Genomic DNA, 19,201 nt, shown 5'->3' on the forward strand with positions numbered 1-19,201 from the left:
AATAATATATATATGTTATATATATATATATATATATATATATATATATATATATATATATATATATATATCAAGGCAAAATATCAAATTAGGATTTTGAGGAATTCAGTTAAATAATTAAATCATTAATTATGATTTTGATCATATTGTCGTTTAACTTGTGTTTTTGAATTATTTATTCAAATATAGGTAATCAAACTTATTCATGCAAAAAAAAATGTAGCTCCCCTTGAAAGAAATCAAGAATACAATTGTCATCACTTGTGATCTCATATCATGGCTTATATAGACAGACAAATATATACTTTATAGAGCCAAGAGTTTTTCTCGAAGAATCTTCAAAATCAATAACGAAGTAATTGGAGAATGATTATAAGAACATTCTAGATGTTCCATATTGAAGACAAAGTCAAGACAAATCACGATATACCATGTTCTACAATCCAAACTACAAGTTAAGATTGTCAAAAAAACTGCTAAGGCCAGTGTTCAAGCCCATGACTCGAATTGAAAGTCCAAAGAAAGAAAACAACTTTAGATTGATCTACAAATTGATGAGTTGTGAGCAAGGACAACAAAGACTCAAGTAACAATGTGATTAGAAAGCTTTGCATGCTTTTGACTTAGAATAGTACCAACTAACATATGACAACTCATTCTCACACTCATTCACGTTTTCATTTAGAACTCAAAATCAAGAACATTATGGATTTATTAAAGAACATTTTGGACAACAGTAAAAACATATGCTTAATATACTTTAAACAAAACTGAGAGCCAACTAATGTGTCTAACGACTATATTCAATCTTATATGAATTTTTCAAGCCTATCTTCATCTATAAATGGAAAATCAATGTGAAGAAAAATGCAAGAGTTTCCAAAGCAATCGTTCTATACTTGAATATTTAAACTCAAGTAGAAAAACTCTTCTCTAAAGAAAACACTCTGACCCTCTCACTATATTCGTGGATCATATTATTGAGTTCTTGTTGCAAATCAATCTCAAACAAGTGTTGACAAACTTTTAGATCCTAAGCACCTTTATCATTCACTTGATTTTGTAACTCAAGTTTATCTTTTAAGTTAGACTCAGTTTGTTGTTAAAATCCTTTCTTTATTGAAAGACACTTTTAAAAATCCTTTATGGATTGAAAGGTGGCCGTAGAAATTTATTTCAAGACTGAAATGTGAAAATTGTAATTGATCAAGGTGTGGTAGAAAATATAGCGCAAGACATAACGTTTGGTGCTAAACACATTAGTGAAAAATCTAACATATTGTGAGAATTGGACATATCTCACTTTAGATGAACCAAAATACATCCTTGTGTGATCTTCTTATCCCTATCTATATTTATTATGCACTTGATTATCACATTTCACTTAGAACTAACATGTCTTGCTTGCTTCTAACATATCCAAAATATTATGGGCATTATATTTTTTTTTCTTTTCTAACCAAGAATATTCTTGAGTTAGTTCAAATTAAGTACATGAATCAAAATTTATAAATAGATCACAATTCAAACTCTATTATTGTGATTGACATTGCTACTTGACATTAGAGCTCTACCTATAAGGTTGAGCACCTAAGAAATGTTAGAGAAAAAGATTCAAGAAGAAAAATCAATGTCAAAAGCCAAATATAATGTTAAAAGAGGATCATTAAGGCTAAATTACATTTGTGGTCCCTTAACTTAATTTCAGGTAACGTTTTAGTCCTTTATCTTTTTTTTTTCCCGACTTGGTCCTTTATTTTAATTTTAAGTGACAATTTGATATTTTATGTTTTAAAATTTCAACAATGATATCCTTTTTTATACAAATTTTTTTAAAAAAATTCAATCAAAACTCATAATATTAATTATATTCTTCAATATAATACAAATTTCATCAAATTCGTAACACAAATCTTCAAATAAACTCATATTTTCATACTTTATTTGATATTTTTAGGAATAAAGGACTAAATCGGGGAAAAAAAAAGATAAAGGACTAAAACGTTACCTGAAATTAAGTTAAGGGACCACAGATGTAATTTAGCCGGATCATTAAATAGACCATCTTATTTTAATGGTACATATTACAACTTATGGAAAGGAAACATACAACTATTCCTTAAATCTCAAAATACAAGAATGCGAGTATTATAATAGATAGAAATTTCATACTAAGAGTAGATCAAAGTGATCCAACATCCACTGAAAAGGAAGAAACATATTGGACAACATAAAATAAAGCTAAGGTACTTATAAACTGTAAAGCTCAATTATTTTTGTCTTATGCTTTAAGCAAAGAAAAAAGTTAAAGAGTCGATGAATGCGATACGACCAAGAAAGTATGAGATACATTACAAACTCGTCATGAAGGAACAAGTCATGTCAAAGAAACAAGACTTCATATTAATGTACCAAAATTTAAACTATTTAAAATGGATGAAAGAAAAACTATTAATGAAATATATTTAACATTAGTAACCATTAATTATCTCATTAAAAAATTTATATAAAAAATCCAAAAAATAAAACTATACTTAATAAAAAAACAGTGCAATGACAAAAAAAAAACCAAAATCCACAACCCAAACCTTAAAATACCTTCAAAAAATAAAAGACCAAAGATCCCAAAACTAAATCAATGGAACCTCAAAATTGGGAGATTATGCCTGTTTATTTATTTATTTAAATATCTCTAATAAAAATAAGAATGATAATATAAAGTCAATTTTCTTTGATAGTATTAAAAAATCAGATGTTTTCTATTTTATACCCCTACCTATTTATTTAAAGTGACTATTTTACGATTGTTATTAAACATAAAAGTTGAAAAGAAATTTCTTTTTTATTTTTCACTTACATATTCGAAATTTTAGCAAATTTCTCAGTATTTTTAAAACTTTAGAAGCACATGTATTTTTTTTTGTTGTTGAACTTTTTAATTTATTTGGAACGCAATTTCTAGTTTACAATTTTATTGAAAGTTTTGAACAATACCAAACTTTTGATATAGTTGATTAAAAAAAAATTAAAATTTTTAAAATCCACTTTTTAAAAATCTTTTGAAACTTTGGAAACCTTGTTTTTTTAAAACTTTTCATATAAAAATAAACTTTCAAAACTCATTTTTTTAAAATATTCGAAACTTTAAAATAAAAAAAATAAAATTTCAAGACTTTTGAAAATTTTGAATCTTGTTTAATTTTCAAAACTTTAGTTAATGTTATGAAAGTTTAATATAATAACTTTCCGAAAATTTAATATGATAATTTTATTAAAATTCTAAAACTTTTAAAAACTATTGTTTAATTATTTTTTAAAAAATATTCAAAACTTTTAAATTTATGAAAATATATAATTTAAAACTTTTGTTAAAGGTTAAAGTTTCAAAAATATTTAATAAATATAATAAATTATATTTCAAAAAATTCAATGAAAATGAAAATTTCCACTTTTGTATTTCAAAATTTTTATAATCAATCAAAACTTTTAAAATTTAAAATTCTTTTAATGGTTTTTGTAAAATTTCGAATATCTAAATAAAATTCTTTTAATAGGTTTTTGTAAATTTCTAAAATTTAAAATTCTTTTAATAGTTTTTGTAAAATTTCGAATATGTAAATAAGATTCTTTTAATAGTTTTTGTAAATTTTTAAAATTTAAAATTCTTTTAATAGTTTTTGTCTCGTTAAATATTTTCCAATATATTGATGGTGGAAGTATACGTAAGCGTGGAAATTAGAAAACTTAAATAAAAAATATTAGTAAACGCAAAAGTTAACATCAACAAACTGTATATGAACACGGTTTTCGTTTTTATAATATTTATCTCTCTCTTTTGATTGTATTCTTTTTCAGTTTAGATTATGTACACACATGTTCAGCGTATAAAGTCTATTTATAGCCTTACAATTGTATTGTGTAGGAATCAGTAACATGTGTCGATTATTTAAAAGTTTGTGACCAAATATTGAGATGGTGACACATTTTTAATTTAAAAAAAACAGTGGAAAATACGACAAAAATAATAATAAACACGATAAAAAAACTATGAACATGTTAGAGACTTTGGACTGGAGGAATTTTAGGAAACGAATTTTAGAATACTAGTTGACGAGTGATCCTAACATTGATTCAAGATCTAAGTTAGTAAAGTAAGGACTCTTGATTTTATTTTTTTTATGCTTTTTTTAATGTATATTTAGATCTTAAAAATATAAAAATATTGAAGTATAACAAGTCAAAGCTCTAAGAAATGTAAAATATACAACATATTAAATTAATATATGTTACATCTCAAAATTCAGAAAATAAAAATTTAAATAAAAGTTAGAAAAATATCATTATACATATTAAAAAGACCTTTATTTTATTATTATGTTTTATCAAAATAATGTTTTAAAATTTATTTTAGACCTTAAAAATTATTGAAAACAACAAATTTTACAAGGATTCAAGTCCTTGAGAAAAGTGTTGAACAAAATGATCCATTTGTTGCTTGTTCAAAGCCAATCCAATCTCAATTCCACCATCATTATTCTTATTTTCCGAAAGAGAAAAAGCTCCTGTTTTATCAATAGAAGTAACATCAACTTTTTTAGGCTTACCCCATCCAAAATCAAAATTATAAACCTCAAACCTAGGTGATCCAGCAATTGAAAACATTCTTCCATTAGTTTCACTCATTGTGGATTGCATTTTTGAGTACCAATTTTCTGCCCCATTTAACACACCATTTTCCAAACCATTCAATGTATCAATTATCCCTTCAAGTGCACTAATAAATCCATCATCTTTTAACCATGCTTCGGTTTTAGCCATAACCAATTGTGGCAAAACACAATTTCCAAAATAATTTGCATTAATTGGTGGATCCAAACGTGGTCTACAATCCACACTAAAAATAAAAGCTACCTTATTGGAATTTGGGTTTTCAATTTTAATTGTACATGACAACAAATAAGCACAAGTAACCGAAAAAGTTGACAACTTTACCTTATTTTTTTCAATCTTGGATTGTGCATATTTCTTAAGCTTTTGAATATGCAAAGGTGACAATTCAAAAAAACCTTTGATTGCTTCACCCTTTGGTGCACTAATTGTTTCCCAAACCTTCAAGCTTCTATTGTTTATTTCTCCACCAAAATTCAACCACACTTTTGAATAACTCTCATTTATCCCTAAAGGGTCATTTATAATGGACCTATCAAAAAAGGGTGTTAGATTTTGAGGTAAAGTCAAAGAAGGTGTGTTTTTTACAAGGTTGGAACAAAAATAAGACCATGATTTCATAAATAAAGTTGATGATTTTCCATCAACGGCTGCATGGTGTGTGGTTATACCAATACAAAATCCATGGTTTGGAAAAAAAGTGACTTGTAATGCAATAATTGATGCTTTTTCATGAGAAATTTTCAAACTTGGGATAAAGGGTTGTTTTTTTTCAACTTCACAAAGATTGGAACATAAATGGTTGAAATTTTCATTGGATTCAGCTACAATGAAAGAAATAGAATCACTAGGGACATAATTAATGGTAGGGTGTGGTGAATCTTGTGGCCATGTGATGTTACCAACAAGAAGGAGAAAGTGTTGGAGTGTGAGTTCAAGAGAGTTTTTGAGATTTGGAAGAATTGATTCAAAGAAAAAAGTGGTTGATAAGTTAGGATTTTCATAGAAGAAAAGACGTTCAACTGGTGGAAGTCTTAGCCATAGTGTGTCAAAGAAAGTAAATGGAAACGTGGTTGGTGAGGTTTCATTTTTTGGTGCTATAGAAAGAACTTGATGAACTTTGAGAGATATTATTGATGATTGTGCCATGTTGTAGGAAGGAAAATTAAATAATTTTGGTATTGGAAGTTGGAGAAGGTGAGGCTTGCCAATTTGTAGACCTAACTAGTATTTATAATCAATTATCTATGGCTGCTTTCGATTTAATAATACATTCTTTATATATATTTAACTTAATCAACTATATATTATTTTATATATAAAGTCAACTAGTCTTGTATAGTAAAATCATTGATATATAAAGTTTGGATTTAAACTCTTAATCTCTTACTTATTCACACTTACGTTTTATGAATCTAATTACTGTAGAGTACTTGAAAAGAAAAAATAGTTGGATTAAGGATTTTTAAGTTTTTCATCTTATAAATTAATGAATTTTTGAAAAAAATTAATGTGCCTCAAATTCCAATTCACTCAAACTTTATTTTTTTTTAGATTAATTACTATGCACAGTTGGTAGAAGTTTTTTTTATTGGAATGGTATAAGTTTTTCTATATATATACACATATCCAACTAATCAAATCACAATGCAACACTTTTGTTATATGACTTTTTAATAAATTTCTACAAATATGGTCGAAAATTTCATAAATAGTAAATTTTTATTTTATTCCATATCATACTAAATTACTTTTTTACAAAATAAAAAAATAAATTACTGTCTTTAAATTCTAACTCATTGATATTATTAAGGGTAGATGTCTTGTCTCGAATTTTAATATGTGAATTAATTATTATAAAATTTATTATTTATTTAAAGATAAAAAAAATTACTGAAAGACAATTAAAGTGTTTTCTTAAAAAATAAATATTTGGTATTACATAGTAACATTTTTTATGGTTTCTGAGTAAAAAAGTAACATTTTATATACTTTCAATCATTTAATGTAAAACCGTTCTGTTAGGGTTATATTAATGCTAGCTACGTCTAGCATAATACAGGAAAGTATTAATTAAAAAAGTTGTTACATTTTTTATTTCTCTATGTCATATAATTAATTTTAAAATAATCATACAAATGAATTAATATGACTAAATTATTTTTATTGGGGGTTAGTGTAAAATCATTTTATACTTACTTTATACGTCCTTTTTTTTTTCTGCGTCAATATAATATATGAGGAGTAATTAAATTACACCAATGTTAATTTGTATCAACAACAAAAAAATTACACAAATGTTACATCATTCATAACGTTTTAATTGATACAAATTTTATAAAATCTATTATTGGATTGAAAGATTATATCATATTGATTATTTATGCAAAAATATGCACAAATATGAAATCATTTGATTGATGATTGAGACTTGTAAAGATTAACTGCGTTTAATAAAAAAAACACATAAGATGTTAATTTTGGTATATTTTAATAACATATAAAATGATTTTATACTTTCGTAAAAAATTTAATAATGATTTATATGATATATATAAACTTTCAATTCAATAAATTTTTAACAAAACTTTTAATTCAAATAATAGATTTTTAAAAATTTGTATGAGTTAAAATTTTATTAAATAGTGTAACATTATACTGATTTAGTTTGATTTTTCCTCTATATATATTTAAATATTTATGAAAATATAATATATTGGGTCTTTTTTAGGTGATTAATATAATATAACAAGACATCTTTAAGTCTTAACACAAATGTCGATATTAGTATGATGGACGTCTTATCCTCAGTTTGAATCCGAGACTTCACAATGTGAATTAATTATGATTCTTCTAGAACTAAAACAAAAATTTTTATTTATAGTTATTAGGTTTATGTTCCTTTTATCACCTCATTCAAATGCATTTAAAAAATTTAGTGATTTAACTCAGATACCTAATTGATTTCAATTATGGACAAATTAATTAATTGAGAAAATCAAATTTAAATTTTGATTAGAAATAACATTTTATCATATTTTATTTATTTTTATGACTGAAATTTTAATTATTGAAGTTCATTTCCTTAAAATTAAAAGATTAAAACTAAAATATTTCAAATGCATCCAAGTGGACAACTGAATATATACCGTCAATATCGGTGGCTGTATTTTATTTTATATTCTTTTAAATTAGAGTCACTTTAACAATGAAATAATATTCTTTTATATATATATATATATATATATATATATTTGCTAGAATAATATATTCATTCAATCAAATTTTGGTAGAAATTGAATCGTTCAAAAATAATATAATTTAAAGTTGCTAAAACAAAAAATAATAAATCTGCAAGCAAATTTATAACACTCATCTTAATAGATAAAATGATAAAATACCTAAAAATATAATAAAATTTATAAATATGACAAAATTGAAATTTCATGCAATAGAGTTGTAACTCTTTTAAGATGTCAAAGTCATTAATTGAATGTATACTAAATCGAAATTGATATATGTCAATCAAAATAAAATGAATCCTACAATAAAATAGACATGGCAACGGGGCGGGTCGGGGGCGGATTTTGCCTCCTCCACTCCCGCACCCGACTAATCGGGGAAAATCCGCACCCGCACCCGTTTCATAGCGGGTGTGAAAATGAGACCCCATCTCCGCCCACAACGGGTTTCGGGTTTCCCCGCCCACACCCGCACCCATTTATATATATAAAATTATAAACTTAAAAAATCATATCTATTATAATTAATAAAATAAAATAATTATTATCAGATAATAATAAAATAAAAAATTATTTTATATAGAGATAATATTAGAATTTTTAATATTTTAAAAAATATTAAATATATTTGATATGTATATGTATAGAAAATTCAAAATTTACTCTAATATTACTTGCGGGACAGGTTTGGGTGCGGGTGCGGGTTGGATATCATCACCCCCGCACCCGAAATTTAATTTCGGGGAAATCCACACCCGCACCCGCATCCAATCAAAGCGGGTTTTTCCCGCCCAAATCCAACGGGTTTGGATGGGTATCCGCGGATGCGGATTTTTTTGCCATCCCTAAATAAAACGAAAAACTAAAACAATATTACATATATAATGATGAAGAATAAAATAATGTTGTACACGGAATCATGAAAGAAGAAACTATATGTGTGGAAATCACTTATTTAAATAAAAAAAAAAAAAAAAATAAGTTAGAATTTTGAACAAAAATTGACATTAAACCACATCTCATAGATGAAGAAAAGAGGAACAAAACAAGAGGGAATAACTAGGTTCATTTTACAAAAAATCATCTTAAAATTAAATTTCTTTTTCAAATTTTAATGTAAGATTAATTATATTTTTCAAGTGTACCATCTAATTAATATTATATATATTATTCTCAAAAGATTATAATTTACTATATAAATCACACATAAAAAAAATATTTTTCATTGATCAATTAGTTAAAAATATATGATCTTTCATTAACCATTTTGTTACAAGAAATTTTTTTATTTAGTTAAAAAGTTAAGTTTCACAAATCGATTAGTTAAAGAGATTTCGTTAGTCTATTGAATGTCTTTACTTAGAGGCTTTGTTCGGTGGAATTATATGTCTTGTTAGAGGACTTTTTCAAAAATAGATATAGACTTCCCAAGATTTCATTAGTTTCTTTTTTTTGAACTACACTCTTTTATCCTTAGTAAAAAAATAAGATTTTGTTAATCGTGTGTCTCTTATTGATATTCTAGATAAAATTTTGAATAATATTATAATATAATAATTATAATTTATTATATAAATTATACATAAGACAATCGTTGATCAATTAATTAAAAGAAATAGTGCATTTTATTAGTATTGTGTCAAATATTTTTTGGATAAAAATTTGAAGAAAAATCTAATACACTAATTATAATGTTTAATTACTGTATAAATAGAACACACGATAAATGTTGTTAGCTTGTATATTAGTTAAAAGATGGCTTTACATAAATCAATTATATTACAATAACTATATTTTACTATATAAATTAATCATACACGAGACAAAAATCTTTCACTGATTAATTAATTCTAATATGATATTTCATTAACTATTTTCTCTAACAAGAAATGTGTATTTCACTTATATGTGTCTATTGAATGTTTTCTATTCAGAGACTTTGTTCGGTTGAATTCAGTTCCTTATTAGATAATTTTTTCAAAAATAGATATGGGTTTTCCAAGATTTCATTAATTTTTTTTTTTGTCTTACTCAAAGTACACTCTTTTTTCCTTTACTTAATTTTATCTCATTGAGTTTTTTTTCTCCATATTTGACCAAGTTATTGCCAGTGTTTTATGTTTCTTTAGATTTTGATCTAGTCTACCATGTTTGTCATACTTTACTCACTATTTAACATAATGTTGCTTTGAGGTGCTACTGTTACATATATATGATTGTGATGAGGAGAATTGACAACCTAGTTGAAATGTCTTCTTCTTCTCATTGTGATGAGGAGAATTGACAACTCAGTGATGCCTTTGATACCTCATTGATTTTATTAAAAAAATAAAATTTAACTAGATGATTTGCATATAAAATTATCATACTAATTATAATGTATTGTAGAAATCCTACACTATACAAATTTCAATCACTTATTCATTAGTTAAACTATGGTCATTGATGAATGCATTAATTAAGAGATAAGCATACATTTGATTATAAGTGTCTTTTAATATTTTTTAGATAAAATTGAAGAAAATTATAATAATAATTTATATTTTATGATACTAACAATACATGAGACAATTGTTTGTTACTCGTCAATTAGTAAAAACATGACAATTCTCAATTTAATTAATAAAGATGAAAATGTGAATTTGATTATTTGTGTATCACTTGAATAACTATATAGACTATATAAAAGAGAATTATATAAAAAAATATATAAACTTAAATTAATTAAGAAATAATTAGTATTTTTCTTCTTAAAAAAGAAATAATTAGTAATTTTGATCAACTAAATAAATTATACATTATCCACTATTTGATGATGAGATTTCTGTAGTAAAATATTACTTAAATACGTGTATGATACACTATTATAATTTATTGTATAAATCACACTAAACTAAATATTTGTTATAGTCAATTTAAAAAATAATTTATTTTAGGTTAATTAGTTAAAAGATAAATATGTAATTGATTATTATTGTGTCTCTCGACTATCTATTTAATAAAAATACGAGAAAGACTACACTACACTAATTATAATTTAATGTATAAATTATACACAAAATAAATATTTACCACATATCAATTAGTCAAATATGATTTTTCACTGACCAATTAGGTAAGAGATAAATCTTTTTAATAATAATAATAATAATAATAATAATTTATTATTATTATTATTATTATTATTATTATTATTATTATTATTATTATTATTATTATTTAGTCAGTTTATTTGTTTATTTAGATAAAAATGTACATAAAATTATCATACTAAATAAATTAATGTATAAATAATTTACATGGAAAATATTTGTCATTAGTTATTTAGTTAAAAAATAGTCAATCACAGATTAGTTATTTAAGAGAGAAATATATTTTTTATTAAGAGAGAGAAATATGTATTTAATTATTAGTACACATCTTTAAAATATTTTTTATACACAAAAGTGAATAAAATTATAATACACTACTTACAAAGTCGTGAGGATAAAGTTAACCAAAAAAAGTTATTGGGAAAATTATAATAAATCAAGTATTAATTACTGTACAAACTATGAGTGTACATAGGACGAGTTAGGTCAGGTTTGATGTGTCCCTTAATCGATCTTAAATTTGATCAGGTCAAATTTTAAATCTTAATTCGTTCTTAGACCCGATCAAATCGGATGAGTTGCGGATTCACTAAGGACTGGATAAAATAAAGACAAAATCAGGTTGGTCCCAGAACGAGACGTCAAATAATAATTTTTAAACTTTTTTTTTAGAAAAAATAACTAAACATAAATAAACTAATAAAAAGTTATGTAGGTTACCGCTTATCAATTCATTCAAGAGTAGTAACTCGTAATATTATTTTACAAACTATAAATTAGTAAGTTAACGATTAATTTTTTTAGAGAGAGTTAATCAATAACAAAAAATAATCATTTGTCCTTAAATTAATTTGGGACGAGTTACATGAGGGGTAACCCGAACCCGATCCTTTTTCTACGTTGTCTTTGTCTTGTCTATATTTTTTGTTCTTATTGTTTTTAGGACTCGGTCAGACCGATCTTATTGCTTACGGGACAAGACGAGTTCGCAGGACGAATCAGATCTTATACACCCTTAATACAAACTAAACCCAAGACACATATTTTTCACTACTTCAAAACAAATAATATTTTATGACTGTTTCATGACCTCGAGGTGGCCCAAACCCAATACCACATCATTTCATATTATATAAGCCATGTCTCGTGAACTAAAAAAGCATGCTATCTCTTATACCTCTCAACTCACCTCAACCATATACTGACTTGAGCATCAATGAAAAGTTTGCAGGTACACCTCCACCAATGGACATCTACTCCATCGTAGATTTTGATCACACATCACCGTTCATAGACGTTTCTTCCTTTCGATTCACCACTAATGCGAGATATCTCAGTTTAGATTTAAACAATGACTTATTGCATAGTACTTTAATTTGCAGTCCAATGATTGAAATGATTGGTATATAATAACCATTTTTTATTCTTATGGTTTTGTTCTTCTTATTGACTAATTTGCTAATTTTTCCCTTGTACGAAATTTAGGTTGAACGAACAATAAAATTAATGTTTTTCATAAAATGATATATTTATTATTGACAGGAGAAAGTGATAAGCAAGTTAGAGATTTAATTCTCACCTTCAATATAATTTTTAAAAATTTGTATCTTTAATCGTCTTTAAATAATAAATTTAATATTATTTAAGACAATTGCAAGTAAGATACTAAAAATTTATTAATATCTAACATTAGCAAATATTTTTATTTTCTAATAAGACTATGAAAAACTATGTTTTTAAAATAAATACTCTTCTTACTTTTTAAATAATATATATTTTTCATATATAACTAGCTTACTTTAGTAGGATTTTCTATAATAACTCCAAATTTTGTAAATTTGCACGAAGATTGAATTTTTACCAATAACGACAACAATTATAACACTCTTAAGGTTAAATAGATTAAAGGAGCAACCGTTCTTCTTGACATATAATGACTTCAAACTTTTAATAAATATGTATTTTAATTTAAATTTTTCACTTTTATATTTATTATATTATTAAAATTATAGATTTAATTGAAATACATAAATAATGTAAATATATTTTACATTATTAATTAATTATAATTATTAAATTATTAAAATTATTTAACTTTAATTTTTACTATTAATAGTATCATAAAATACATATTTATAATTAATTGTTGATGTAAATTATACTTTTCAATATTAAAAAAATTATTCAATTTACACAAAAAGTAAGATATTTTGGTAGTTTAAATTCAAAAAGTCAAAGGGTAGAGCCGCCACTGGGTCAATCAATTCATGAATCATATTGTTGATTTAATTTTCCTTTTTTATTTTGTTTTATAGTTGATGGTGGTGTGGTTGGATTTTTCATTTTTGTTTGGTAGTGGCCACTTGTTGGTATAGTTTTTGTTCATTTATGTCTTTTCTGGAGAGTAAACTTCATCAATATTGTGCTTATTGTTACTATCTCTATTTTTTTTTATACAGTGTATATTGTTTTCTTCCATATATATTAAAAAAAAGTTAATTATTTTTAATGTATCTATTTTATGTATAAATATTTCTAAAATAATACTTGAAGTGAACGTGTCTAAATTGATTGTTCATATTGTAAAATATATTGTAGTATTAATAAGTGATATAATCAAAATAAAATAATAAATGTATATAATAATTTTAAAAAATAGTATATTAATAAAAAAAATTATTTTAATATATGGTGTTTATAATTAAGGAAAGTGGAAGTACATCTCATTGTCATGAACAAACTTGTGACTTTGAAAATGTGTGCACCTAATTAAGGAATTTTAAAAGATGGCAATTGAAGAATAAGCATAAGGTTGAAACTGGTGAGAGATAAAGGAATAATAGTTTTATAGTTTGGATGAAGATGATGGATAGGGGTGACGAGTGAATGGGAAACGAGTCTGTAAAATATTTTATTAATTTAATTATTTGACCAAAAATGTTGAATCACATATTTTTAATGTTATATCATTAAAAAAATGATGACTCAATTGCCACAGTATTATTTTTTGAAAAATAAATGTCACTGAAAATTAAAAAGAGAGTAAATTTTAAATTGTAAAGGTATAATTTAAAGACAAAAATTGTAGAAATTAAAATCAAATTATATCAATATCTATATATTATGGAAAACCAAAAAAATATTAATTATTAATATTTTCAAATTAATATATATTATTATATAAAGATAAAAATAAGTTGGACCGACGGATAAAACGCTAAGAGGATTTAGTCTATATTAGATCCATGTTGGACCAAAATTTAATTACCACAAAAAAATCTCTTAAGAATTTATTAGATCAACCTCATTAAGAACATGAATAATATTTATTACTATTGTGATTATTATATATTAGATTTTTTGAATTTTATGTTAAATTAGTATGTGTGCGATGCACGTACCGTGCAAGGATGCTTGAGAGGATTATTATAGGCGTGATAGATATATAGTATTTGTTTTGTTATTTTTTTTAAAATTATTCTCAAAACAAATTAAATTTGACATTTGAGAATGATACTAAGACAAAAATTAATATATCTCAAAAATTAAAATTAAAAAAATATAGATTATTAATGTAAACTATTTTATGTTAATATTTAGTAAAATTCAACCATTTTGCTACATCCATTTTTGGAATAATATTTTGAATTGATACTGTGACATGAAAAAATTGTCTCTTGTTGAATGAGATTATAAAGTTATTTCATATAGATAATATATCACATTACACTCTAAAAATTAATATAATGTGATAATAGAAATTTATATTACCTTATAATTTGAGTCAACAAAAATCTCTCCAATATCCACTCAAGATAGTACACTACTTATATTTAATCCAAGACAAACATATTATTAATTTTAAATGTTAAAATACTCCATTTGCATTTTATTGATATGATCTGCAATTAAGAAAAGTATCCAAATCTTTATAATATCCTTCGTAAACATTATTCTCTCTATCTCATAATAATTGGTCCATTTAAAAAATAATTGTCTTAAAACAATTGATTATTTTATTATTTAATATATTTTTTATATTATATCCTTTAATTAATAATATTTATACTATTTTTAATAAAATATATTTTACTATATATTTATTATATTGATAATATACCAATAGTTAATAAAGTTAATTTAGTAAAAATAATATTGTTTTTTATTAATTTTTCTTAATATATATAAAAAGATGAAATAATTTGCAAAGCATTAATAATGATTTTTTAAATAGTTTCCTCATCTGGTATCCCATATTGATACTAAATAAGAATTAAAACTTGAAAGTAAATTAATGCTTGTCGAATCCCTTGTACTTCATGATTAGCATTTCATTCATTTCTTATAACATGATTTTCATGATATAACATTCCGAATGAAGAAGTACAAAGGTGGAAGAGCAAAAAGTGCACAATAAAAGAGCTCATTAAAGACAAAAGCCTTTTATTAATGTATAAATGAAAATAATTAACTTTTAAATTTGAATGGACGAAAAGATAAAAGTACATACCTTTTAACTTGTTGCTCCTCTAATCACGGCCGGTTATATGGCTCTGTAATTTAGACTATGGCACGTCCCTCTAAATTTATTAGAGTTTTTTTTTTTTTTTTTTTTTTTTTTTTTTTTTTTTTTTTTTTTTTTTTTTTTTTTTTTTTTTTTTTTTTTTTTTTTTAATTTATAAATGAAATATTGTTATTTAAATATAATATAAAGGTTTTGTTGATGAAATTGTTAGAAAGATGTATCTTTTCAATTAGTTAAAAGGATAATATTAATTTGAAATTTTATTTAAATATTATTTACAATTTATTTATTTTGAAAATATTAAATAATTTATTTTGAGTTTTTTGTATTTAACTTAATAAAAATATAATATTTTAAAATATTTATAATTATTTTAATTAAAATTATAGTTTTTTAAAGACTCAAATTTTTTAGATTTGAATAGATCTTCTAAAATATTAAGACTACTTTGCCTCTAATCCTCTGGACTCTAGCAACCGATTTTCTATATTGTTGCTTGTAAAATATAAGCAACAAAAAAAAAAAAAGGAAAAAATCAATTAGAGCAACCGGTTTTTCTATATTGTTGCTCCTTGTAAAGAATTAGAAGAAAAAAAATTCAATGAAATCAAGTACAGTCTATGACTTTGTTAGTTGTCTTTCTAATTGTGCAGCATACCGGAAGAAAAAAAATCTTAATTCTCATTTAGAGGAATGGTTGAGAGAGAAGGGAAGAAATGATGCAATAGTCAAAATTTAATTGAAATAGATAAGAGAAGAATAAGGGGTTCCAAATAATGGGGATATGAGTCGAGAGAAGAATGGCTTTTGGAAATACATGTGAAACAATAATGTTATTAAAAGAGAGAGGAGGACCAGAGATGACTAGGTCAAGGAAATGTTGTAGACAGTTAATGATTTATTAAATTTATAGGTCTTTATTTTTTGAAAGGTCCAAGTTCCTGCAAAATCTAGTTTAGTCAAATCTATTCCCATCCATACCAAGAAGGTAAATAAAGTTGTTTTAAATATTTTAATAATTATTTGCATGCATGTTTATAATATTATAAAAAGTTTTTCCATAAAAAATTTAAATATTTTAATTTGAGATTAATTAGTTATCAATTTGTAAAAAATCACAAATTCAATATAAAAGTAACAAAAACTAGGCCAATAAATCGATATTTGTTATCAATTTTTGTGGAGGAAAATTCCAATAACGTGTATCTAAAAAATCATTCTAAAATATATTTTGATATTCTAATATCGACTACTTTTTCCAATTTTACTGTGTTTCAAGAATATATTATAAAAAAATTTAGAATTTTTTAACAAGGGATGAATTAAATATACTCTTAAAAATTCATATTTAATTCATTCCTTGTTAAAAAAAATTTAAATTATTGTAAGGGAGATGATTATAATCTCTTAAGCATGACTATAAATTTTCTTAAAAAAATCAAAGGATACACATAGGTCGACTTAAAAAACATGAACCAAAATTAGATATATGAAAAAATATTTGGAAAAAAAAATTAATGTAGATTTTTTTATAGAAATTAAAAATAAAACATTAAAATTTTGTAGAGACTAAAATTTATTTATCGCTTTATTAAATTACTATAATTAATTTCGTGTGATATTTTTTTTAAAAGCTATATTTTTTTAAATAAATGTTAGTGGTTAATAATGAGTTAGCGAATAGAAAAATTGTTAATGTCAAATATCAAACTTTGGACTTCCTTCGTGAAAATCATTTAATGTCTCAATCTTTTATCACTTGATTACTTGTTCAGATGCTAATAAAATCAATCGATTTAATATTTATTGAAATAATATTAGTTTTCAATAAAATTTTATTAATTTTAGTTTTAAAATGAGTAGAATATAAAACTTTTTACAAACAATTTTTATTTTTAGTTTTTAGGATCATAAGACGATTGATTACCATAGTGAACTTGCCTTTTGCTTAGTCGCTGACATAAGAGAGGAGCAAGAGATTGTTGAGGTATGGGTGGATTAAAGGCTTGATAAAAATGTGTCAGAAGTTATAGATTAGAGCAATGATATATGATAATGTATGTACCCAAACACTCATTCAACAGTTATTATACTCATAAATATATGATAATTACATTACTTCATTGGTTTTTTTTGGGATAAATATGTGTCAGACGTAAGTATGTTAAATTAGCAATTTATTAGCACCAAAGATCGAAGCTAACCTCATTCTTTTTTAAAGTCTCAACTCATATTGATATCATTGCATATTTTAATAACTATTATGCAATATAAGAAAAAAATAATTACTATAACCAATTGATTAGACAAAAAAAATGTCTAATATGAACTTCTAAAAAAATATGGTACAATTGTTAACCTTTATTCTTTTCGATAAAAAATGAACTTTATAGTAATTAAAAATAGTGAATAGGTATAATATTTTATTAAAATTTATTAAAAACGATGAAATTCATATTTGAACCAGAACCATAATAGACAACCTAAAAAGGTTACATCTTTTGAAAAATTAGTCCAAATTCATGATGTTAACAAATTCAAACACTTCAATGTTTATCTAGTCTTTTCTACTTAAAATTATATTATTTTTCTTTTTATTTTTTACAAGTTTAATTAATTTGTCTTCAATTTAGATTCTCTAACCCTGCGGTCCAATCCAAATTATAATTAATACACTAGACTAGAAATTGCAAATGAGGATATGTCCGGATCTTCATATTATTAAGGTTGTCTTAAACGTTTTAGATGTCTAGTTCTAATTTTAAAAATTGAACCCCTAATAACAAAATACAAAAACTCAAAATGAATAATTCTTTGTTTAAATTGTAAATAACATACAAAAAACAAAAACTTATAAATAACATTGAAAATAATTATTTTTTATTTTAGTTTCTTTTTTTTTTTGTCAAAAAAAATCTGAACTCTTTTTTTTTTCTTCTTAAAATCCGATTTTATTTTTGAGTTAGAGATTTTTTATTTTTATTTTTGAACCCTATAGTGCAAGATGAACTTTTATCTCTAAACAGTATTTTTGAGATTCTATAATACTTTAAAAAAAATAATATTGACTTTATAATGTAGGTATACCAGCAGAGAACCATGTCCGACCCCCCATATTATTATACAATGAAGCAAACTAGCGAAGGCCATTTTGTAGGTGAATTTTAGGATTTTGAAGTTGATATATATCTACATCCAACTCCTAGTGAAGGCAAAAAGCATTTGCATATATCGTTTTCAAATGAAGAAAACTTGTGTACGTTTCTATATTTATGCACATATTAATCATATTGACTTTCCTTTGAAGAAAGCATATGCAATTAACCCACTTGTGAGCACGGATGAGAATATTTCAAATCAATCGATAGAGGCATACGGTTTAGTTTATGTTATGTTCCGGCCATTCTAAATTTTTCTTTAAAATAGATAATGTCAAAACTTCTAAAAAAATCTATTTAGTTAAAAATGTCAGACTATATGTGACATAATATATTTTTTAACCTATTAGACTGATCTATTTAAATAAATATAAATAATATGTTTTTACTACTATAATTATTATAATAAATTTTGATATTTTTATTATATATTTAACTTTTAGTAATTTATGCATATTAATCTTCTTTAGTTATTGACATAGTTAAATGTATTATTATAAAATAGACTTCAAGTAA

The 19,201-nt window shown here is 24.0% G+C and overlaps 1 protein-coding gene across 1 annotated transcript; it reads right to left on the minus strand.

Moving 5' to 3' along the window:
- Positions 1–4,244: 4,244 nt before the first annotated feature.
- LOC101511076 (phenolic glucoside malonyltransferase 1-like) lies at positions 4,245–5,910 on the minus strand. Its single transcript, XM_004489410.4, has one exon. The coding sequence runs from the start codon at positions 5,815–5,817 to the stop codon at positions 4,441–4,443; it is 1,377 nt and encodes a 458-aa protein (XP_004489467.1). The 5' UTR covers positions 5,818–5,910; the 3' UTR covers positions 4,245–4,440.
- Positions 5,911–19,201: the final 13,291 nt, after the last annotated feature.

The sequence above is a fragment of the Cicer arietinum genome, chromosome 2, assembly GCF_000331145.2.
Source record: "Cicer arietinum cultivar CDC Frontier isolate Library 1 chromosome 2, Cicar.CDCFrontier_v2.0, whole genome shotgun sequence".
NCBI classification, from domain to species: domain Eukaryota; kingdom Viridiplantae; phylum Streptophyta; class Magnoliopsida; order Fabales; family Fabaceae; genus Cicer; species Cicer arietinum.

Bases quoted from the DNA above. Each gene is read 5' to 3' on its own strand.
- LOC101511076 (XM_004489410.4), bottom strand. From the start codon at position 5,817: ATGGCACAATCATCAATAATATCTCTCAAAGTTCATCAAGTTCTTTCT.